Source organism: Dermacentor silvarum, chromosome 9, assembly GCF_013339745.2.
Source record: "Dermacentor silvarum isolate Dsil-2018 chromosome 9, BIME_Dsil_1.4, whole genome shotgun sequence".
In the NCBI taxonomy this organism is placed as follows: domain Eukaryota; kingdom Metazoa; phylum Arthropoda; class Arachnida; order Ixodida; family Ixodidae; genus Dermacentor; species Dermacentor silvarum.
Genome location: NC_051162.1, coordinates 48,493,566 through 48,519,044, shown reverse-complemented (window position 1 = coordinate 48,519,044; position 25,479 = coordinate 48,493,566). Strand labels below are relative to the sequence as shown.

Here is a 25,479-nt window from a genome sequence, read left to right as displayed (position 1 = left end):
GAAGCGGCATGAGACTAAGCAAAAGCCGTTTACGCAGTCATTTGCTACGAACGAAGTGAATTCTACAAAAACAACGCCAAATTCAGTTCGAAGCGGGCGACCGGGACCGCCGCCATGTTTTACGTACACTACGTACACCACGCTAACACGGTAACGTTAACTCTGAGAAATAGCGTGCGCACGGTAAACGGTATGGGTCGGTTAGCGTTCTGCGCATGCGCACTTCGATCCCGCTATTCCGGTACGCCCGCTATTCCGGTAACCACGCTAAACTAAAACTGTCTAATAATTTAGTAAGAAACAAAAAAAAATTAACAGAGTGATCTCGTTGCAGTTGGCATGAGCGGTGAAAAATTCAAATAAATATTGCGTGCTGTATAACATATATAATCAGGATTGGCCAGCGAATGCTGCGTGAAAAGTAATATTGAAATGTCGTTCTGTTTGACAGGCCGATATTTACGGGTCTATCAGAACTGCTAAACAATGCGGCTATGCCTATAGCTTTAAACGGACGTTGTTAACCAATGTTTAGAGATGTACAGCCAATGACGGCACCCTAACGGCAAAGCAGGCCCGGAATAGATAGTTGCGGCGCCCGGCCTAGCCATTAACGGGCATTCACCGGCAAAGCAGGGCCAGCGCTGGATGTCTGTTACAGTGGCTTTGCCAACACTGGCATTACTGAGGCAACGGCGGGCCTTCGCGGCCCAGCCAGTGCCGGCTGAAAACCATCATCGGCCCTAGTCGGCCCCATGTGATGTGCTGCCTGGGTAGAAGCCAAGCACTCGCTACTGCAAAGATAGAAAGGGCAATGCCTGAATCGTCGGCTGCGAAAGAAGATTGCGGAGCTAAACCGGAGCATCGAATACGCTGCTACACGCTAGCTAGGCAGCAATTGGACGAGATCTGCAGCATGACTGACGGGCAGGTACGCAAAGGCGGCTCTTGGAATCTTCTGAAACACCTCTTGGACGGCGCGAACACCAAGACTTCGCAGAGGGACGCGATGAGAAAGCTGCTATACCAGGCATGCAAGACTGAAACACCGGGCGAGCTTATAGCAAGACTGACGGCCAAGTACCTCCCCGTGGCGGATGCGGCAGCTCCCGAGGACGTGACCTCCCAATACTGGAGTTGACCTAATGCGGAGCTTGATGCCGACTTCACCACGGAAGAGATCATACAAGCGCTCAGAGGTCTCAACAGCCGATCTGCACCGGGGCCGGATAACAACACCAACAACCCCCCCCCCCCCCAAATCTGGACGAAGGCGGCGCGGAACAGCTCACTGTGTTAGTTAATGAGACTTGGCGTTCAGGCAAAGTTCTCATAGAATAGAAGACGGCCAAAACGGTCCTAATATCGAAACCCGGCAAACCTCTCAGCGTGGACAATTTTTGTCCGATCTCGCTCGCGTCGTGCGTGGGTAAGACCATGCAGCATGCGGTGCTTAACCGTATGAAGCCTTACCTGGAAGGCAACGAGATATATCCTCGCAATATAATTGGCTTTTGTCAGGGGCTTACGACTCAAGAGTCTATGAAGCTGGTCAAGAGCCAGATACTAGACAGCACAAGAGGCGTCAAGGCTATCCTAGGCCTAGACCTAGAAAAGGCCTTTGATAACATACGGCACTACTTCATTCTACAACAAATCTGAACACTCGGACTTGGTCAACGTCTCCATGTCTACATCCGGGGCTTCCCGAGTGGAAGGCAGGCCTCGCTACGGGTCGGCTCCCTGCAGTCGGAGCCAGTCGAACTGGGCGACAGGGGTACATCGCAGGGCTTGGTGATCTACATTACCCTCTTCAACCTGACCATGATAAGGACTGTCTAGGCAACTGACTCGAATCAAGAACCTCCAACATACCATCTATGCAGATGACGTGACCATGTGGGTGGCAAAGGGGAGCGAAGTACAAATCGAGTGCACTTTACAAAATGCGATCCGAACCACTGAGGAATATCTCAAACCAACAGGACTGCGGTGCTCGCCGAGCAAGACTGAGCTGCTGCGGTATAGACCCAAGGGACGAGATCCCAAACCGAAGGGATGGGACACAGGCACCGACCCATGCGTCCACCTGGGGCGGTATTCTGTTAGAGTCTACTTAGTGGACTGTCCATTTCGGCTGTCGCTAATTGATTGCTGCTTGACGTGCAGGAAGGAGACTGGCTGGCACTTTCCTGCACGTCAAGCAGCAGCCAATGAGCGACAGCCGAAATGGCCAGTCCACTAAGTAGACTCTTACAGAATATCGCCCCTGTACACCGCTGAAGGCAACACGATTCCGGTGGTTCGTCACATCAAGATGTTGGGCATGACAATAGAGGCGAATGGCTCGAACAGTGTTCATCGCAGTCGCTAAGCTCACCACGAAGGCCGAGAACGCCACACGCCTACTGAGACGAGTGGCCAACCGGCACCACGGGCTCAAGGAGGACAACCTGCTTAGACTGACACAGGCCTTCGTAATATGTCACTTCGTGTACATCGCGCCCATGCACAATTGGACCTAAGTGGAGAGAGACAAGCTAGAAACGCTCCTGCCTGAGGCCGCCAAGAGAGCCATGAACACGAGCACGGAAGCACCGAACGCATTAGGCATGTACAACGCGCTGAGCGAGATTGCGGAGGCACAGGAACGGGCACAGATCACCAGGCTGTCCGGAACAGCTGCGGGAAGATGGATTCTACGAGAAATCGGTGTCGCGCCTAGGGAGATCGAGTGTAACAGCCACGGGATAACACCCGACCAGAGGAAAAAAGATGACACCATCTTCCCGTAGGGGAACCCTGAGTAGTATGCGAAGCAGCCATGGGGTCGACTCAAGGTAGTTTTATCATCTGTATAAACTTGGACATGCAGCAGCAATAGCAACGCGCAGAACTGTTGTCGACGCCGTCGGCGTTTTGCCGGCGTTCGCACCGAACGCGCGCGGCGTTGGTGACTGTTGCCGGTGTCTCTGGGGCGCCTACCGTCGCGTATCTAACCTAATCTGCTTCGCATTTCGCGCGCGGAGCCGCAGGTGCTGCAATTCATTGCGTAATCCGGAGAGGAGAGGAGCGTCGGAGAGGAGAGGAGGAATGCCGAGAGGAGAGGAGATGAGACAAGGAGAGGAGGGCGAGGAGGATGCGCATGCGCAGTAGGGGTGTGGACGCCGCACGGCGGAGGGAGGGAGGGAGTGACATAGCCCCGAGCCATAGCCTCCTATAAGATGCTTCGCGTCTAAAACATCAGGGCAGCCTCCCTGTCCAGGAATATAAACCCCGAGCACAACATCGACAAAAGACTTGCTCGAGCCAAAGCACTCCTCCGACAGGCAGCCGCCTCCGGGAAAGCGTGCTGCTTTACGGAAGCAGCCAAATATCCCGGCAGACGAGCCTAGGTAGCAGCGGTGGCCAACAAAGATGACACGGTCCTCAAGCGTGCACGGACCGCAATGATAGTCCTGAGGTGGCCGAGCAGGCGGCCATCAGCCTTGCACTCTTAGAAGACGGTAAAAGCTTGGTATACTGCGACTCCAAAAGGGCAATTCTGTCCTTCGGAACAGGGAGCATATCCCCGACCCTCGGCATAATACTTTGTACTCAATACGTTCCCCGCACTACATAAATTGGTTCCCGGCAGTGGGACCGAGTTCTACGCAGCTCGGACCTTGAAGCACAGCTCTGGGCTGTCCATCGGGCCCACGATGCGGCGGACGGGCAAGGCCTTTCTGTCCCGACGTGGGAGCGGCCCGCTGCGCGCTAATCGCGTGCACCGAAGGCCCTCAATAAAGTTATTCATCCATCCGTCCATCCACCAATCTAGCCTACATGAGCGAGCGCATTTATCAAGGCGCGATTTCACTTGCATCATACTTGCCTGACGGTGGGAAGGAAACAGCACGTCACTCATGGAGGAAGGAAAGAACGACGAGGGATCGTCGTGGAATAAAAATAAAGCTAGAAAAAGACTTCACGTCGTGGCAAGCTTTAGTGTCATCCACAGCTGCGTCAATCTACGAAAGCCTATTAGATTTCCTTTCAGGCCGTTAGTGTTCTAGTGAATTTTTTTTTTCAAAGCGATAATATACAGGGTGTCCCAGCTATCACGCAGCACGATTTAAAAAAAGAGCAATGGCGTTACGCGAGGCAAACCTAAGGCGTATTGTTTCCAGTACAGTGTAGTAGCCGCCAGTAACTTTTTCGTTACTGATATTTAATTAATTAATTATAAATAGTTATTTAACTCCAGTAGTACTGTCCCAATTATCAAAGTGCCAATGAGGCGTTTGTAGGCAACCACGTGGGGCATCTAACTGCGGTATTTTCAGCGCCGTATTAATTGCGTACTCATTTTTTCTTCGGAGTGATAAAGAAAGCCCGCGAAATATAAAAAATACCACGTGACGACCCTCCCACCCGCATCATAAACGAGCGCCCTCAAGTAAGCTGACTGAAAGCAACGGCTTTTGCCTGTCGCACCGCCCAAGAGACAACGCATCACCTTGACAATGGTATGGAAGGATCCGCAACCGCAAGTTTCGCGGCATAGCAGCGATTTCTTCCTGTCAATTATACGTCACGCTTCTTATCCGTCTCTCACGGCGGAGTGAGCCACTTGATAAAAATGGTCCTTGATATCGCGGTCGAAGCCATACTCTGATCACGGACGAAACGTAATAAGCAATGAAATAGACATATAATATTTCAAAATACCAGCTCTGCTCGCACCGCATCGAAGGAGTGCATGCGCAGCTATACTTCGCGCCAGAAGCTTCCTTCGGACCAAAGCCAAATTAAAGTGAGGGCGTTATTTTTCATGAGTACGTGCTTCTAAAACAGGTTCATGGCAAAAATAAAAGTAAAATAAACACACTCGGAAGTGACCCGGCCACGTGTAGAGAAAAGACAAAACCGATGCGTAATGCAAAACTGAGGTAATGTTCCACTGCCTAATGTTTCGATTTGGCAATCGGGACGTGAGCGAAAAACAAAGGAAAAAGGCATATTTCCGGGTTGCTTTATTATCGGTGCATTCGTAAGCGCCGTTGAACACTAACTACCGCTTATAGGACGTGTTCGATTAGGTCCCCTTCTGCAGCCACGCAGTACTGAGCCCGCTTTATCACATCTTCAGTGGCTTTTTTGAGGACCGAGGGTGGGATTCTGCTGCAGACATCCGTTATTCTTGCCTTGAGCTCATCTGACGTCTTCGTCTCGGTCACGTAAATATGATCTTTTACGTAACCCCACAGAAAGAAATCGAGTGGAGAGAGATCAGGTGACCTAGCCGGCCAATGGACAGGCCCGTGCCTTCCAATCCATTGTGTGTGAAAAGTCGCATTCAGCCAGTTTCGTGCTCGGCTGCCGCTGTGTGCTGGCGCCCCATCTTGATGATACCACAGAGGTGGAAGACGTGACAGCGGGACTTCGCTGCAAAGCCCATCCACCGTCCCTTCAAGGATTTCGTCCATGTAACGCGGTCCAGTGAGTGTGTGATCGAAGAATATGGGACCAATTATGCCACAGTCGTAAATTCCACACCACACAATGAACACATTGGTGCCGAGTTTGCTTTACCCAGTGTGGATTGGAGTACCGCCAATAGTCTTCTTCTTTCTGGGGTTTTACGTGCCAAAACCAGTTCTGATTATGAGGCACGCCGTAGTGGAGGGCTCCGGATTAATTTTGACCACCTGGGGTTCTTTAACGTGCACTACAACGCAAGCACACGGGCGTTTTTGCATTTCGCCTCCATCGAAATGCGGCTGCCGGGGCCGGGATTCGATCCCGCGACCTCGTGCTCAGCAGCACAACGCCTTAGCTGACTGAGCCACCCCGGTGGGTGCCGCCAATAGTGTGCATTGTGCAGATTTACCTGGCCATTTCTTCAAAAATCGGCTTCATCTGTCCAGATGACTTTGCTAAGAAAGTTCGGTGATTCATCGGATTTTGTGAGGATCCAATTCGAAAAATCTAGACGATTCTGCAAGTCCTTCGCTTTCAAGCATTGGTGCAGGTTAACGTGGTACGGGTGAAAGGCCGAGTCATTTAAAATCCTCCAAACTGACGACTTGGAAATTGGTGCCTGGGCGGCCACTTCTCGCACGCTAGCTTGAGGGTTTGAGGCCATAAATGCCAGAACATCCGCGCGTATGTTATGACTCAAAGATGAAGTCCTCTGCTGCTGTTTCTTGAAGCTGCCGGTTTCTCGCAGGTTTTCATAATTTCTGATGATTGTCGATGCGTTGGGTCTACCGCCACACTTCCATGACCGATAAATCTTTGCGGCCTTTCTTGTGTTGCCATTTGCAGCTCCCAAAGCAAGCATCATGTTCTTCTTCTGCTCATTAGAATGGCGACTGGGGCGATACAAAACACACCTTTAAAATTTTGCGCGGATTTCATCGATCAGCTTCTGCGGTGACAGGTTCTGCGCAAAAAAAAAAAGCCACCCATGCACACTATCTGCGCTCAGACAGCAGCTATCGCAGCTCGTTTCCAACTAACACCAAACGCGATGTGCTCCTTCGGTCGGGGTAAAGCACAAACTCGGTCACGATTTCTTCTTTCTTTTTTTCGTTTATTTAATTCTGGCTAACTCAGAGGGAGCTTGTTCGAGGGCGCTGCTTTATTAAGTAGGTTGGAGCGTCGTCACGTGGTGTTTTTTATATTTCGCGGGGTTTCTTTATCACTTGGAAAAAATGAGTACGCAATCAGTACGGCGCTGAAAATACCGCAGTTAAATGCCTCACGTGGTTGCCTACAAACGCCTCATTGGCACTTTGATAATTAGTACAGTACTCCTCGAGTTAGATAATTAATTACAATTAATTAATTAAATATTAGTAACCAAAAATTACTGGCGCCTACTACACTGTATTGGAAACAACACGCACTAGGTTTGCTTCGCGTAACGCCGTTGCTCTTTCTTTAAGTCGTGCTGCGTGATAGCTGGGACACCCTGCACCTGAAACAATGGCTTGAATTCTTGTTTTCTCCGAAATAGGCCCCATCGCTTGCAGAGCTTGAATTTCTGCTAATGATGATGATTCGGGTGAAAGCCTAAGTATGGATTCCAATGCCGAAAAAAGCATCGGCACCACCGACGGTCCGAGGTGATCCCTCGTAGTGTCCACTTAACCAGTGCTCCCTGTGGTGATAGCGAAGAAGTAATCTGTCTTTGAGCAGCCGTGGACAGTTGGTCCGGAACTGCTGATGATTTTCCAGAAGGATTAGAGGATTGTGTCGACGTCATATTGTTTAATGCATCCGAGCAGTTTGCATTTTGCTCAGGTGCATTAGAAGACTGCCTTGCGCGAGATCGATGCCTTCGTTTAGGTTTAAGGTCCTGTCCTCCACTATGTCTGGATTTGGTACGGAAAAACGTCGATACATGTGGCCCTTCTGTTGACCTCCCTTGTTCTGTTCAGCTACCGCTTTCTTCTTCGGACATTTTGCGAATGGTGATGGGTATCGTCCATCACAATTAGCACAGTATTGTTATTGTTGACGTCCAGAAGTGAAGTTCTGATGTGTAGAGGTCCTACGGAAAACTTGCACCGTTGTGGTCAAAATTGGGTACTGCAGTAGGACCCCAAAGCAGCACTGCAGAAACTATTGCAATGCCATTTTTATGTTGACAACTTCTCGCTTTTCCAGAAATTTAAGAATGCTTTGAACTCTGCTTCGTATTCTGTTCATCACATCTATCTACAATGCATATCAAGCCACATCGGAACAACGGTAAATAAAGTAGCGGAAAGAGTGACTGCTGTGGCGCATAATTTGAATGAACTCACACATATGCCATTCGCTGTATCCGACGTCAAAAGAGCACTTCAGGTACATGACGTGGATTATCAAAGACCATGTGGTTCGATAAGCGGACAAAATCCTCTTTATTGCGCACTATTTATCCTTTATTAAGCTTTTCACCATACTTGAAGAAAGAACATGCTTTACACAGTGTTTCATTGTTTACATCTAGATGTGGCGTACACACCCCGCTTTTTATGCCCCATACGCAAAAGAACTTCTTCAGACAGTGTGCTCTGTTACACGCAAAAAGTCTCTGCAGAGCATGTTCTCACCGAATGGCCACAATTCGACCAACATGGGCAGGCACTTCGTGACCATCTGGTCACCTTTTGTAGACGTCTCTTTTTTGTAAAATAAAGTTGCTTGGTCTCTGGTCTTGTCCCTATCAACAAAAACAATCTGTAAAAGCCTTGCGGGATTTTCTTGCGGACAGCGATCTCATTAGTTCTTTGTGAATAGTACAATTAGGTGCCATAAATTATGCCTCGCAACAACGTCATGATATCTGACATTATCGCACCATTTGACATTTTGTGTGCTTTATTGTGCTTTTATCTCGCCGCAAACATGTACGCTCTGCTTTTAAACGACGCATCCATCAGGAAGAGAGTAATTGTGCTTGCCACAGGTCATACACGAACTCTTTACTATGCAGGCATTGCAATGTGCACAGAGCGGTTGGAAAAGTACCCGAACAAGTGACACCGATTAAAACCTACCTGGAACCAAGCACACTGGGCCGATTTTTTCTTGTGCCGTGACACTTGCTGGGCGGAGTAATTGAGGGCCGAAAAGCGAAGGGGATGCCTTCATGGAGGGTTGCTTTCCGAATGCTGGCTGCGGGATGTAATGCTCCCAGCTATGTTGTTTCCTTTCTTCGTGACATCATTAATAGGTGCCTTATTGATGCTTGGCAGTCGCGCTATCTGTCAACTCAAATTTAGTCAAAGAAATAAGTAGGGTATTATTCCTTAAAATGATTGCAGTGTCGCGATTTGCATGTTTGTAACTGCTTACTAACTCCTAGGGTGACGTGCTTAGAGTCTTGACTGAGGTTTAATTGCTTTTCTTCTTTGATCGAAATTACCCTAATGTTCATTATAGGTTTAATTACCACCTTGACTCACCAGCATGATTTAAGTTTAATTGTAAAAGACGGAAAAATGGTTCGGTATCTACCATTTCCATACTAAAAGAAAGTGCTCCATTTCTCAAGCTCCCAGTATATCAGAAAAGATTGATGCGCTCCGCTTGACACAGCATCTTCTTATACGTATAGTTATGGACTAGTGAAGCACTGAACGAATTTTAGTTTAAAGACGGAAGCCTTAGATGTCTATGTTGGCGGGTGACCTTGGTGAAATTGCGCTGTGACGAAAAATGGCCGACGCCGCAAAGACGACGAAAATGCTCGGATTTACGTCACATTTGTCAGGGGGTTCTGGTAAACAATGTAAATTAGTGACATTGAAATGGAAATTTGGTACATTTTGGTCTGGGCGGGAATCGAACCGGGGCCTCCACGGTGCGAGACGAGCACGCTTCCCTGAAGCCACGACTGCTCCGCGGTTGTAGCGTACTAAAGGTTGTAGCGTACTATATATATATATATATATATATATATATATATATATATATATGAGCGTATGTGAGTATGCGCGCTCTACTCTGGTCGCCGCTTTATGAAAGCCCCGCTCCACGGGAAGAAGTCCTCCTCTACTCTACCTTAATTAAGATAGACGTAATTAAGGCGTTCTAACCCATGACCTTTGGCGGGAGTCGAACCCGCGACCTTTGTATTTAATAAGGCAAATTTATTAAGGGAGAGGTAATTATGATAGAAGTAATAAGGCATCGGACCCCCGGCCTTTGGTGGGAGAACACTAATAGTAGGAAGTAAGAACGCATTCGAATGAGAATGTCAAGTAATCTAATGAATGCCTCGTAAGCGCGGAAACTTTCGGCTCCATCCTCATTAGCGTATGCTAAAGTGACTGTGAACTTTTACTTTTGATGACGCAGCACTATTTGACAAGAATTGCTCACTGACGCCATGGAAATCATCGTCATTGTTGCTACTGTAGATCAGCCGAGGGAGCGCCACGGGAATTTACAACACGTCAAGGAGCGAAATGCCCACGCCAGGCAACTGGCACGCTAATGAAATTGTAATGCAGTAACTGCGATTACGTTTTTAGTGTCATTACAGATGTACTCGCGGATGGCTGGCTAAGGCGTAGCCGTGGCCTTTCGTGACTACATTCTTAATTGAATATTGTAAAGCGTCGTATATGTTCCAGCATGCGTGCTTGCAAAATAGCGCCCTATCCGCCCCCCCCCCCCCCCCCCCCCCCCCCCCAAAAAAAAAGGAATCATGATGAAGCAGCTTTCTAGTTAAACAAGAGAACTATTTTCTTGCTCTTATCTAACTCTGTGTCAACGTGGCTTACGGCTATGTTCTTATGCCAATTTCATTGCATTGTACTGCTTAATATCGTTGAGGGGTAACAAAGCGGTACGTTTTCAATTTTCAACAAGAACGTTTGTGCTGTTGCAAGCTAGTGTGATCACAATCGCCTGCTCGCAAAATGGATTCTTCACGGCTCGCGCATCCGTGATTCAGACTGCGTAGGCTTGTCCAATCTTTGGGACGATTTTATTAATGTACTGATCAGTCCAGCAGTCTTACACTCCGCAATATGAGTTTTTCTGCGGCTTTCTTTGAGGAATGTTAAAAACGCTCAAAAATCCAACAATAGCTTTCATTTCTTTTCTTTCAAATTGCTATTAATATTTATCTTGTGGAAACAAGAGAGAGAGAGAGAAATAGAAGAGAGGAAAGGCAGGGAGGTTAACAAGACGCACGTCCGGTTTGCTGCCCTGCACTGGGGAAAGGGGGTATAGGTATGAAAAGAGAGAGAGAAAGGAAATAGAGAGAGCACAGTTTCGCGCACATTTGAAACTTCGCACGAAGTCTACAGACGGTCCCCAAGACTTGTCGACTTGAGGTAGTGCAACAAGGCTTTCGTGGCTTTCTGTGCCATCGACGCATATGGACATGGTCCAAGGATCATTTCCGAAAATGGTCGAGAGTCCAGCCGGTTCAATGCTGTGGAAACAAAATGGGTGATAAGTTATCTGTGTGGGAGATATATTAGAATCAGTGTCTTTTTCATTGGTGAGATGCATGACACAAGTTGTTTACACTACTTGCACTGCAGAAACTGGAGAGGTTGTTCGAACGATTTTCGATAGGTTCAGTTGACAGGAACAGTGCGTTATTGTACGTGTGCTTTGGTTTTACCAGTGTGCCACCAAAAAACATCTAATGTCGAGGATTACTGGGCTCTAACTGGACTCACGTCGTGCACTGAGTCGCGTAGTAGTGGCTAATTCGACAGATTAAGTGGTGCTTGTCAGTGTAACTCCCTTATGGGTTATGAAAGAATACATCTCGGCATAAAACTTGCATTTACGTAGGCTCATAGGTATCTTCAAAGTACCCATACCTCCTAATAAAATAGTACTTTATAATCTCCTGTTTCTTTTCTGATACTTTGGCTACGTCACTCTAGTATAAAAAACCGGACGCGCCAGTTTAACTTACGAAATTTTTACCTGCAAAGTAGTGCAAGTGCCCGCCTCTCTGTTCTGCTTAATCAAACATTAAATCATGACACGAAAACTAATGTTGGATACTTACTATCTCCAAATCCCACAAACATCTTAATAGGATAGCTCATGATAGTTAGTGACTTCCTTGATTTTCTCCGACTTCCTTTACTTGGAATGCCCAGTTCACGGGCCATGTGCCAGTGGTTACGTGCCCATTATAAATCAACCTCCCCGAATGGTTATCTGCCACCATAGTGGCATGTAAGCGCTCATAGTGGCTATAAGCAGAGAGCTCTAATGCTTTTAAATAAATAGCTCTCTTACTCTCTGGGCCCCTTTGGTTCGACAAGCTTGCTTGCGCAAACAGCACTCGAACATAATTCGCAGGCGATGACATCAAATAAGATGCTGTTCGTAAGCACTGTAACGTCGCAATGGCGGCACTCGTTTGAGTAACACATGTTCGAATCGTATGTTCTCCTCCTCATTACCGGGGCATAAATTATGTAGTTTCACGCTGACACAGACGTACTTTAGCTTTTACCCAGCTACAAACGACGTTGTGGGAGCAGGAGCACACGACGGGCTCACCTGCTTGTGGAAGTCGCTATAATTCGTGTAACTTCCCTTGAGTCAGAAGACTCCTAGGATGGCACATCCGATCATCTTCATTGCAACGCTCACCATGGGGCTGTCTCTACGCGCGGGTAAGCTGTGGCGATGTACACTGACGTACCTAGAACGCTGTAAATAGGCAGACCATTCTCTAGTGCAGCTTCATGAACATTCCTAATGCAAATTTCAGGCAAGACCTGAAATAGACAACAGTATTTCAGTTCCTTTCAATACTGAAATACTTAGGTTTAGCGTGTTATCCTAATAAGAGTGGAATAATGTTCGCGTCAGGACAGATGTATGTGGACGTGCCGACGTCAAATATTGTATTTGTTATTGCTTGTTTAGTTTTATTGCGACTGCAATTATATGAACACTGTAGGAGCATCACTGCCGTCGTCGTCGCCGTGGTGTTCCGTAGAAATTTCGCGGGAGATAACATCGTTGCCAGGCGCCATATGTGGTATGTACGAGTGAAAGCATGCGAGGGTCAGTGGACGATGGTGGCTCAATCTCGTGCGCACAAAGAAGGAAAGCGGAGAGGAAGCGCGCCTTCTTCCGTCGGGCGCAATGCACCTGGGGGAGGGGAGGGAGTATGGGGGGGGGTTTCTACTCCTGCAGCGCCTGCATGAGGCGCGGCCACGCGGCCGCTATCTTAAAACCGATCTGCGATGGGGACAGAGTGTGTCGAGTGCTGATAGCTTCGTGTGATCTATGGTGTCGCCGCTTAGTTCGCGTTGAAGCGATCCTGGCGTCACGTCAGCTAGGGTCAACGTTCGATACGTATTGGTAGTTCCTGGACGACTGATGGCCTAAGGTTAACAGCGTAGTTCCAATATGGACTGTGCCGTTCTAATTCCCGGCCCAATCATGACCTAAGATTAAGAGCGTGGATCGAATATCGGCGGGGCCATTCTGATAGAGACCAAACGTTGGCCCTCTTTGCACATGCAGCAAACTGTATTAGCACTGCCGTTCAACTAGGCCGGAATTATTGGACCGACATGCTTGTGGATTCGCCAACATGGGTTACTCAGTTTAAAGCTTAATTGACGTTTAAAAAAACTCAATACAAATCTGAAATCTAGGGTTCTATGTGCCTAAACCAGAATATTGTCACGAGCGGCGATCCTGTGGTCGGTGCTTGGACGATGACGACGACGACGGGTGGTTTTTTCTGGTGTGCACGCGCTCCCCTGAACGATTGCTGCAGCGTTGTGCGCCTTACCCTGTAAATATATCCATTCTATATATATTCTCCCCGTAACATCTTTGGTGGAGGTGCGGGGTACGCTCGCTACAACACCGGGAACTGGATCTTCGCAGCGGACGGCGCGTTGCTGCCACCACAATGACCGATCAAGCGACACAGTGTGACCAAGACCCGTCACCGGTCATTCTCTTGCACCCTCGTGATCCCGGGACATTCAACGGCACCAGCGGCGTGGACGTCGATGCATGGCTGGCAATGTATGAGCGCGTCAGCCGCACTAACAAGTGGGACCCGACCATAATGCTGGCGAATCTCATCTTCTATTTGCGGGGCACTGCGCTACTCTGGTTCGAGACGCATGAGGCAGATCTGACGAGTTGGGACGTCTGTAAGCAGAAATTACGCGATCTATTTGGGAGACCTATCGCACGACAACTAGCGGCCAAGCAGGAGCTCGCAGTTCGTGCTCAGACGTCTACGGAGCCGTACATCTCGTATATTCAGGACGTGTTGTCTCTGTGCAACAAGGTCGACAAGGACATGCCTGAAGTGGACAAAGTGGGCCACGTACTGAAAGGCATAGCCGACGACGCATTCAATCTGCTACTGTGTAAGAACTGCTCAACGGTGGAGTAGGTCATCGCTGAATGTCGTCGTTTTGAGCTGGCCAAAAGTCAACGTATCACTCACCGCTTCGACCGACTTCCTAATACGGCTGCCACGTCCTCCTGCGAAGGTTTAGCCACGCTTCGGCAAGCGCAAGCTCCAGAAAACGTCACCAGGATCGTCCGTCGAGAACTCGAGGCCATGGCACCCGTTACACCTCATGACGGTATGCAAAGCAACAACCTGGCTCCGATTTCGCTAATTCAGGCCATGGTTCGCCAAGAGGTCGCGAATATGGGCATTTTACCCACCTTTGATAACGGTCATACTGCTACCAACCCGGTCGCCCCTGTCGTCGCTGCTGCAAGACCGAACACTACCTTCAGGCCACGTTATCGAAATCCAGCCGATTGGCGCACACCTGATGACCGGCCCATCTGCTTCACGTGCTCTCGGATTGGACACATCGCCCGCCATTGCCGCAGCCGCTGGCCCACGTCCTATCGCCCAAACACTTACAATCGCCCGGACCATGCACCATATGCCCCGTCGTTCCGTCCTGAGGCCTCAAGTGCTGAACGTCCTCCTAGGGAAAACCGGATCAGCCGCTCACCATCGCCCCAGCGCCGTCAGTCCCGCTCGCCCCAACCTCGCCGCTCTCGGTCTCCCTTTGGCCGCCTCTCGGAAAACTAGCCAGTGCAGCCCCCGGAGGTGACGCTGCATTTACGACCCGGCCTGAAAATCCTCTGATTGTCCCTTATACCCGATGCAACCTTCTTGAAGTTCTGGTTGATGGTGTGGCAGTTACCGCTCTTGTTGATACCGGCGCACAAATTTCTGTAATGAGCTCGAGCCTCCGGCGCCGCCTCCAGAAAGTCCTGACGCCCGCGACTTCACCTACCGTCCGAGTAGCCGACGGGAGTACACCTGCCGTACTTGGAATGTGCACTGCACGCATCACTATTTCTGGTCGCCACACATCTGTTCTTTTTGCTGTTCTAGAACAGTGCCCCCATGACCTCATCTTGGGAATCGACTTTCTGTCCACTCACGCTGCCCTTATCGACTGCTCCGCGGGCCTTCTCCGGCTAGAACTTCCTTCGTGCCCCGACAACGTTGATGCCGGCCCACCCCGGCTACGCTCCGTCGAGTTTCTTCGACTGCCTCCGCAAGCCGCAATATACGTCCAGCTGTCAGCCTTTCCGCCCCTACCCGACGGCGACTACGTTGCCTGCCCTATTCCTGAGGTCGCCATGACACGCAACGTCGCGCTACCCTATACGGTGGTGACAGTTAGAAACAACGGCACCGCCTTTCCCATCCTCAATTTTGGCTACTCGACGCAAGTTCTTCCTCGCGGCATATCACTCGCTCATCTGACCCCAATGGCCGGCCACACGGTTTCTTCCTTGACCACAGAACCTCCACCGGATTTTTCACCGCCGTCATCGCAGTCAGGTTCGTCCTGCGACCACTTCGCCCGCATGATATCAGGAGACCTCGCTCCGGCACAGTCCGCTGCCCTTCGCCGCGTGCTGGTTTCCTACCAGGATATCTTTGACTTTGGCGACCGTCCTTTGGGCCAGACTTCCGTCGTCACCCACCGCATTCATACCGGCGATGCGAGTCCTATTCACCGACGGCCTTACCGTGTGTCAGCTCCGGAGCGTGCTGTCATCCAACAGGAAGTGGAGAAAATGCTGGGCAAAGGCATAATTGAACCCTCATGCAGTCCTTGGGCCTCTCCCGTCGTACTCGTGAAAAAGAAGGACAATAGCTGGAGATTCTGTGTAGACTACCGCCACCTTAACCAGATTACCAAGAAGGATGTGTATCCTCTCCCGCGTATTGATGACGCGCTGGACTGCTTGCATGGCGCCAGATATTTCTCTTCCATCGACCTGCGCTCAGGATACTGGCACATCGCTGTGGACGACCAAGACCGCGAGAAGACCGCCTTCGTGACTCCTGATGGCCTCTATCAATTTAAAGTGATGCCTTTTGGCCTATGTAACGCCCCTGCTACTTTCGAGCGCATGATGGACTCTCTTCTTCGAGGCATCAAGTGGTCCATATGCCTTTGCTACCTGGACGATGTTATCGTTTTTTCGACTACGTTTGAGAGCCATCTCACTCGCCTGTCCACCGTCCTTGATGTTTTTCGCCGCGCTCGTCTTCAGCTTAACTCGTCGAAATGTCGCTTTGGGCACCGTCAAATCTGCGTTCTCGGCCACCTTGTTGACGCTGCAGGCGTGCAGCCAGACCCTGACAAAGTCCGCGCGGTTAGTCAGTTCCCTACTCCACGGTCGGCCAAGGATGTCCTCAGTTTTCTTGGCCTGTGTTCATACTTCCGTCGTTTTGTCCAGAACTTCGCGGAAGTGGCCCGCCCTCTAACTGGCCTACTCAAGAAGGACGTCGTTTTCACTTGGGGTCGTGACCAAGCGGACGCCTTTTCATCGCTCGTTGCCATCCTAACGAACTCACCTGTTCTAGCACATTTCGACCCGTCAGCCAGCACGGACGTTCGTACCGACGCCAGTGGCCACGGTATAGGCGCCGTCCTTGCACAACAGCAGCACGGCCTCCACCGCGTGGTCGCCTATGCAAGCCGCCTTCTGTCGCCATCGGAGCAAAATTACTCTATCACAGAACGCGAGTGCTTAGCACTCGTCTGGGCCATCGCAAAATTCCGTCCGTACCTGTATGGCAGGCACTTTTCAGTTATTACAGACCACCATGCGCTTTGCTGGCTCTCCTCGCTCAAGGATCCCACTGGTCGCCTTGGCCGTTGGGCACTCCGCTTGCAAGAGTACTCATTTTCTGTTTTCTACAAATCTGGACGGCTTCACCAAGACGCTGACTGCTTGTCACGATACCCGGTCGATCCCCCTGATACACTGGAAGATGAATCTGACACCTTTGTTCTGGCCATTACAGACTTCGCCCACATAGCTGATGAACAACGCCGCGACTCATCTTTGCGGCCTATTATAGACGGTCTCAACTCGCCACACCCTGACCCTTCCCTACGGATGTTTGCGCTCCACAATGACACCTTACACCGCTACAACGCCCGGCCTGACGGCGCTGAGCTCTTGCTTGTTGTCCCCGCGCATCTTCGCTCTACTGTTTTGCGCCAGCTTCACGATGCACCGACGGCCGGATACCTAGGCGTGTCACGCACGTATGATCGCATCCGTAGGCGCTTCTTTTGGCCTGGTCTCTACCGTTCTGTGCGACAGTACGTTGCGGCTTGTGACCACTGCCAGCGACGCAAGACTCCTGCCCTACTGCCTGCTGGCAGCCTTCAGCCCCTCGACATCCCTGATGAACCATTTTTCCGGGTGGGACTCGATCTTCTAGGGCCTTTTCCCATGTCAACCACTGGCAATAGATGGGTTGCAGTCGCTACTGACTACGCAACGCGGTACGCTGTTACACGAGCACTTCCCACCAGCTGTGCTACTGATGTAGCCGATTTCCTTCTTCACGACGTCATCCTGCGCCACGGTGCTCCTCATCAGTTAATCACGGACCGCGGCTGCTGCTTCCTGTCTAAAGTGGTCGACGACATTCTTCGTTCTTGCAAGACCAATCACAAGTTCACCACTGCGTACCATCCACAGACAAACGGCCTTACTGAACGCCTCAACCGTACTCTCACAGATATGCTTGCTATGTACGTGTCTGAGGACCACCGAGACTGGGACATTAACTTGCCTTTTGTGACCTTCGCCTACAACTCTTCTCGTCACGACACAGCTGGCTATTCACCTTTTTATCTACTGTTTGGCTACGACCCACCATTACCTATGGACACCATACTTCATGCTCACGCAGACACATCCTCTGCCTATGCTCGTGATGCTCTTGCCCGTGCTGACATCGCCCGTCAGGTTGCCCGCGATCGCTTGTCGGCTTCACAGGTCAAACAAAAATGTCTCTATGACCGCCGACACTGGGAGGTGAACTTCCCTCCAGGATCGCTCGTCTTGCTGTGGTTCCCGTCACGTCGCGTTGGCCTATGCGAAAAACTTCTCTCCCGTTATGCTGGCCCTTACCGCGTCGTACGCAAAGTCACTAATGTGACCTATGAAATCGCTCCGCTAAATCCTACGTCGGCCTCTGCAACAATCGCGAGTGACATAGTCCATGTCTCGCGTCTAAAACCGTACCACTCTCAGCCCGGGCCCTAATTGCACCGGGACGGTGCTTCTGCCGCCGGCGGGTAATGTCACGAGCGGCGATCCTGTGGTCGGTGCTTGGACGATGACGACGACGACGGGTGGTTTTTTCTGGTGTGCACGCGCTCCCCTGAACGATTGCTGCAGCGTTGTGCGCCTTACCCTGTAAATATATCCATTCTATATATATTCTCCCCGTAACAATATGATTACGAAGCACGTCGTAGTGGGAGACTTAGGATTTATCCTAACCACCGGCGCTTTTTTCCCGTGCGCCCCATGCATAGTACACGGGCGTTTTTGCACTCCGCACTCACCGAAATGCACTTCCCTAAAAGAAAAGCCAACGGACAACGTAGCAAGCAGGGGAAGTCGCATATCGGGCAAACTATACAGCCGCTGCATTAGTGATCGTGCAATGGAACTTGAGCTTTTGATAAGCAACAATGGTATTGCGCATTTGCCTGCGCATTGTAGATTTTTTATGTGCGCTCCGCGGCCTTGGAGGATCAAGAGTATGGGCAGAATCAAGAATTGGACTGGCAGAGAGCTGATGGAACCGTTTTATATTGCCTCGAGATGGAACGCATGTGTTAGTGAAACTTCTATTTCTTTGTTTAGCAGCGAAGAAAGGTTCATGCGCGGCATGTTGCGGTGACACAATAATCATGCTCATATTTTAATGTGTTTGTTTGTTGCGGCATTGCGCATGCGTGGTAAACTCCATATATGGACGCCTCTGACGAAAAAGAAAATTTAGCCTAAACTTTGCTCTGTCCGTGTCCGTGTCTCTCGTCCTTGCCTGTCTTCGGGGCATCATTTTTTTGTTTTTTTTCTGCCTACTTTTCCGTCCTTGAACCTTGCCACCCCCTCCCCCACACACCCACGTAAGCCTGGTCACCGCTATGAATGAAGCGCCCAGGCTAAGTAGAATCGGCTGCGCGTGCAGGCACAGTGGAATGGAGGGGGGGGGGGGGCTGTCACTATTGTTCCTCTTGCCTCCCTCCGTCGCTGCCGCCCGAAGATCGCGGTGGGGCTAAGTCCTGCGGGGGAGAGCGTGGCGTGTACGCCGTTTTCTTCATTCAACCTTTCGAGTTGGATGAGCCTGAAGGAGAATGGACAACGCCCGGAAATGTCCGAAAGCCTCGACTTGCTGCCCGCCCAAGTTTTGACCTCCATGCGGTTTGTGTCCACCTGCCAGCGTTACCTTCCGCCACCTCCGCCCAGCTGCTGGACATTCTCCCAGCTTTCATACGAGCAGCAAAGCTCCCGGCGCATACTTGTGCCGACGTTTCAGTCCATCTACGCAATCGCAACCGCCTCGCCATACTCAAGACCCACCACATCGAACTCGCCAGCCGCCTTCTCAGTGTTGAGAGCATCGTGTTCGCTGGCCGCATATATGCCGTAGCTCCATACCTAGCAGCTCCAACCAACTCGTGCCGCTGGGTTATCCACGGAATTGCCCCTGACGCTACCCAAGAAGAACTTCTGCGTGATTTAGACAGCTATCAAGCCGACATCCTACTGGCCCGCCGCATGGGAAATACGAACTCCGCCCTGATCACTTTCGCCGGCATGCACGTTCCATTTTCCGTGTACTACCAACGACTCAAATTCTGCTGCCGTCCCCATAAGCCCCGGGCCCATCATTGCACTATCTGCCTGCAATATGAACATCGCACGTGTGCCTGCCCCGGAAACCAGCGCCTGTGCCCCACTTGTTCCACACCCATCAGCCAGCCTGATGAACCACATTCCTGCTCACCATGGTGTCTTCATTGTCAAGGCCATCACACTCCCTTTGCAGAAATATGCCCAGTTCGGATGCAACGGGATGAAGCCTGCGCCAACGCGGCCAAGAAGCAGCGCCTCCTACACAGACAGCAGTGGAAGAGTCTGAACACGTCACAACCCCCAGTAAAACCCTCCAGTCCCTCATCTATACCCAAGGTGCGCGCCTCGTCAAGCCTACTGCCTACACATGCCCAGTGGGGGGGCCAGCACCCGCGTCTGACCCAGGTGTCACCAACCCCTGTGATTCAACCAGCACCGAGTGCACAACCGAAGCCTGCGGAATACCACACGCCTGCTCCGGTGAAGCAAGATTCACCCCTGCAGAAACCTGTACACCAGGTAAGGTCGCCGACGACTCCCGCACCCGCACCCACAACCTCCCCCTCTCCCTGCCGCGTTGAACAGCTGGAGCTGGGGCTGACGGAGCTTACCTCTCGCGTAACCGCACTGACATCCCTCGTTGAGATGCAACAAAAACGTATCGAGGCACAAGACCAACGTACTTCCAACCTCGAGACGCTCATTTCAAACCTCACACAGTCCCTTGACAATCTGAACTCCACCATAAACAAAGCATTTAATGACGCCCCAGGCCCTATGGAAGACAAGAACCACCCCTTCAAGCGCACCCACCCCATACCCGCTGCGTCAGTAGGCCTAGCCCCCAAAATTAAGCCCGCCACCCTTCTCGCTCCACCTAACCCTTCCAATAACAAGCATCATGGCGATCACAATAATTCAGTGGAACTGCCGTAGCCTCTCCACAAACCGCACCCCCTTACAGCAATGGCTCCTTACGCAAACCACACTACCTCACTTTATCCTACTACAAGAAACAAGGCATACCAAAAACATCCCAGGCTACCGAGCTCTGCACGCCGACCCCGCCGCGCCGCTGTCTTCCATTTATATTCGCCGGGATATCGCTTATGAAGTGGAAGATGTTCCATCCACGTTACTTCCATATGTAACAGCCATTTCGTATTACCCAGACCCCCCGAACCCACCTCTCACACTTGTGAACGTCTATAATCCCCCAAATTCTACCACAATTCTCTCTCCTCTCTTTCATTTTCTTCGATCCTTTCCAAAACATCGTGACATTATTCTTGGCGGAGACTTCAATGCCCCAAATACCATCTGGGGTTACCCAAACACTCTGCGCCCTGGCCGCCTTCTTCACGCACACACTATGCAGCACTCATATACACTCATCAATACACCAGACACACCCACACGAGACGGAAACGCAAAACAACGTCATACAACGCCTGACCTCACCTTTCACCATGGCCACAATCCTCCAGAGACTTGGCAAGTCCTTCCGGACACCCTCCTATCCGACCATCACATAATTGAAATTAAACTGACACTCACTCACAAACCCAAAAAACGCATCACCCAGACCAACTGGCACCTCTTTCGTCGCCTGCGAGTCCAGGAGTCAACTCCCAACTATGATGTGTGGGTGGACTCGCTACGGCGAACGCGGTCGCAGACCACCACCACTACAGAAGCTAACCCCCCGTCGGACCACGCTGACCCACACCTCATGCGTCTCTGGAGACGCCGTAAACGCCTCCTTAGTCGCATCCGCACCCAACCTAACAACATCCAGCTTAGACATACATTAGACATACTCAACACTGACATACTAACTCACTGCTCCATCCTTGAGACAACAAATTGGAATCGCATATGCGATTCTATCAACTCTTCCCTCCACACTAAATCAGCCTGGTTGATCCTCCGGTCCCTCCTTGGCCCTCAACCTGCTCCTCTCCCCACAATCCAAAAGCATCTCTCCGAGCATGGTGCTACTTCCCTCCTTCAACAGGTCACGGATATATACATCCCTCCTCCACTTCCTTCCCTGTACCCTGAGTACACAGGGCCTTCCAATAGCGGTTTGGACAGCCCCTTCACTCTGCCGGACCTAGAACGAGCTTTGGCTCAAAACAAAACTGGTACCACTCCGGGTGCGGACCACATCACTTACTCTCTGTTGAAGAACATGCCTGATTCGGATAAAGAATTTCTTTTAAACAAAATAAATGAACACTGGGCCAACGGCACTCTTCCCGATGAATGGACCTCTTCCATCATTACTCTAATACCAAAGCCCGGCAAGCCCGCCACACTCTCCAACCTGCGACCCATTTCACTTACTTCCTGTGTCGGGAAAACCATGGAACGCATGGTACTCGCACGTCTTACGGATCTTCTCGACGATACTCACTTCCTTCCGCACAATCAGATTGGTTTCCGCCCCCACATGTCTACTCAAGACCTCTTTCTCCTTCTCCAGGAAACTTTCTTTCAACCTTCGAGGTGTCAAGTTCACGCACTTGTCACTGTGGACGTGCGCAAGGCCTTCGATACCTTACTTCATGACGCTATCCTCTCCCCCCTCGAAGACACCGGCTGTGGATCCCGACTCTACTGTTACGTTTCTTCTTTTCTCCGCTCTCGACAAGCTCAGTTCGGACTCGGGACCACGTTGTCCCCGCCCATCGCGCTCACCCGCGGAACACCTCAAGGTGCTGTGCTCTCTCCAACCCTCTTTAATCTCGGGCTAGCCCCTCTCGCAAAATCCTTGTCGGAGATTCCGCACCTACAGTCAATTCTCTATGCTGATGATATAACCCTTTGGTGTACTCACGGCTCACCGGGGGAGGTGGAATTCACATTACAATCCGGCCTCAACCTCATTTCCGAATTCCTTTCCCGCTCTGGTATGCAAGAAGCTCCAGAGAAATCTGAGCTGCTGCTCCTTTCCGCTACAAAGTACCAACGGTCTGTAAACCCCCTCCTTAATCTCACTCTCGCCGGTACTCCCATCCCCCGCACGTCATCCTGCCGGGTTTTAGGCTTTCCCCTCCAAGACCACTCTTTCAGCCGCGCAATACAGTCCACGATCACCACCTGCCACCAAGTAACTCACTTAGTCCGACGAGTGGTCAGGCGGCGCGGCGGTCTCGACGAATGCAGAGCCAATCAACTTGTAACAGCTTTTGCCTTGAACAAAATCCTTTATTCCCTGCCATACTGCACACTTACGCAGACGCAAATGCATCGCATTCAATCGGCTTTAAACACTCTCTATAAAGCTGCCCTACATCTTCCGACACACGCATCCACAGCCAAACTATACGCAACAGGCTTATTTCTTCCCCTTGCAGAGCTCTTGTGCCTCCATAGGGATCGACAACTTGGCCGCCTATCCAGCTCTGCGCAGGGTCATTGGCTACTGCAGCGGGCTGGCATCCGGCCCATTGACTTTCCTCTGTACACTCCTCAACGACCTCTTCCCAGCAATCTCCGCTGTCCCCCTATTCCCTCTAATATGACCCCACATCTTCATGAGGGACGACGACAAGCCCGCGCTCACTTCCACGACCCTTTTCCACCGGACACTGTCACATGCTACGTCGACGCAGCGTATTACCAAACTCATGGCTCCACTGCTTGTGTGACAATGCCGACCCCCCTTGGCATTCCCATCACTTCCACCGCTGGCCCCTTCTCACTTCCTACTTCTTCTCTATCCCTTGAATTGGCAGCGATCGTTCATGCAACGCACGAACTAACCCTTCTTCCTCCCTCTCCTCGGTATCGCATTTGCTCGGACTCCATGGCGGCAATCAGGGCTCTTCGCGACAACAGACTTCCCGATAATCTTCATGACGACCTTTCTGACGCTCTCTCCCTTCTCTCCCCTGCTTTGGTCACTGTGGTGTGGGTGCCAGGTCATGCGGGGATTATCGGCAATAAGCTCGCTCATGAGCTTGCCCGCGAGATTAATAGCCGGGCGCCGACGATCCCCTGGCCTTGCCCGCCCATAGCGGACGAGGCACACTTTTATAAGAAAACTCTGAAGCAGCACTACAAACACCTCCGGCATTCATTGCAGACGCTTCCGCCACCACACCCTCGTCTCTCCACTGCCGAAGTACGCACCCTCAGGGCCATCCAGCTCAACACCTTGATCACTCCAGCACGCCTATACCTTGATCGTTACCGCTCAGACCCCTCATGTCCCAACTGCCCCTCTACGTACGCAAATGTAGAGCACATCCTTTTCTCTTGCCCCGCAGCCCTACAATCCCCTCACTACCCTAACCCCCCACCTCCCCACTGGCGGGTGTGGTTGGCGTCGGCGGCCTTCGCCGACCAGCTGGCCATGGTCCTCCTGGCGGAGGAATATCTATAGGTCTTAGTCTGACCTCGAATAAAGTCTTTTCTCTCTCTCTCTTTCCTCGATCCCTTTTCTTCTATGCATAGCTAGCGTACCGACTGGCTAACGTGAGTGCTTGCAGTCTTATCCGTTCTTGTCAGCGCGCTGCTATCGTGAAAATTGCTCACTGGCGGTCGTCATTCCTACTGCGAAGCCTACATCTTAAAATACGCAGCAATGTTGCCATGGAGTTTTGTGAGTGTTAGAACTAATTATAGGCAAAGGGCAACACGTAAAAAAAAGAGTCGGCGCTGGCGGCAACCGTCTTCGATTTGGGATGAACTCAGAAACACATGAACGTGGATCTTACAAAGGTGAGTGCATTTGTTTTGCGTATGCTGTAAATTTTCGAAGGCGCTAGATGAAGTGCACTAGGAAACGGCACTTTGAGTTGTGTGTTTAATTAGCAAAATTGTTTCAATGAACTAAATTTCAGGACACCGTCGCCTTAAAAATTATGTCCAGCTACTCAAGCGCTTTTTCTTGTAGCTTTAATTCCAAGATGTATGCATATTAGTGTTGAAGCTCTAAAATTTATTATAGTTTTCTTGCTTGCTTAACGTTGCAATTTTTTTCCATTCACAGCTGCTCTGCACTGAATCGAATCTCTGATTTCAGTCGATGTGTCGTGGCGACTGCAATGTTATGCTGCGTTGGCCTGCTATAACTTGGGGCAGTGATGTTCGGATTCCAAATTTAGGTTGACTAGAAATTTAAAACAGCTATTTATGTGTATTGATTACATTTTTAATATTACAATATATATTTTACAATGTAATTTATTTAAACGAATACATTTTCATACACCGCTAGATCATTGTAGAGTTCGGCGTAGTGGTGGAATCCAATTATTTCAGAAAAAAGATGGCAATTGAAAGTAAAATAGTGGTCTTCACTGCTGGAATATGCTGCTATCGCAGTAAGTGAGCGCAGAGCCGAAAGAATAATTTAAGTCTGATATCTTATTTTAGGTATTTTTTGCCTGCGTGAATTCAGGTGCTGATACATTTCTTGAGTAGATCCATGAACGTTTACTGAACAGAAACGATGTAGGCTGGATTGAAAATTCTTTTATGCTGTATTAGGATGAATGCTTTATACTGCTGCAAATGCACGCATTATCACGCGGTATCTATACTACTGAAACAGCGCTGGCTAAAATAAAGTGCCTGTAATTGCCTAACTTCTTTTATTAAGAGCCTTTGAATAGTGACCAGCGTAGATTACGGGTTGTGAATTTCGCCCAAATTCTAGGACTTCTATATTATCGTGCCATGGGTGCTGCCTGATCCTGCTAGTCATTCCGAGGAACTGCGCTTGTTCTCAGTATTCTAGTTCAAACATCATTTCCAGCAAGCGCACGCTGCAGTATTCTTTTTCCGTGTTGTAAACGCCTA

The 25,479-nt window shown here is 50.4% G+C and overlaps 1 protein-coding gene across 4 annotated transcripts in view; it reads left to right on the top strand.

The window, feature by feature from the left end:
* Positions 1-11,971: 11,971 nt before the first annotated feature.
* LOC125940207 (uncharacterized) overlaps positions 11,972-25,479 on the top strand; it is a 149,209-nt gene continuing 135,701 nt past the window's right edge. For all 4 annotated transcript variants that reach the window (XM_049656031.1, XM_049656030.1, XM_049656032.1 and 1 more), the window contains exon 1: positions 11,972-12,137. In XM_049656031.1, the coding sequence (XP_049511988.1) occupies positions 12,080-12,137 (58 nt within the window). In that variant the 5' untranslated portion in view covers positions 11,972-12,079. The remainder of the gene's footprint in view (positions 12,138-25,479) is intronic.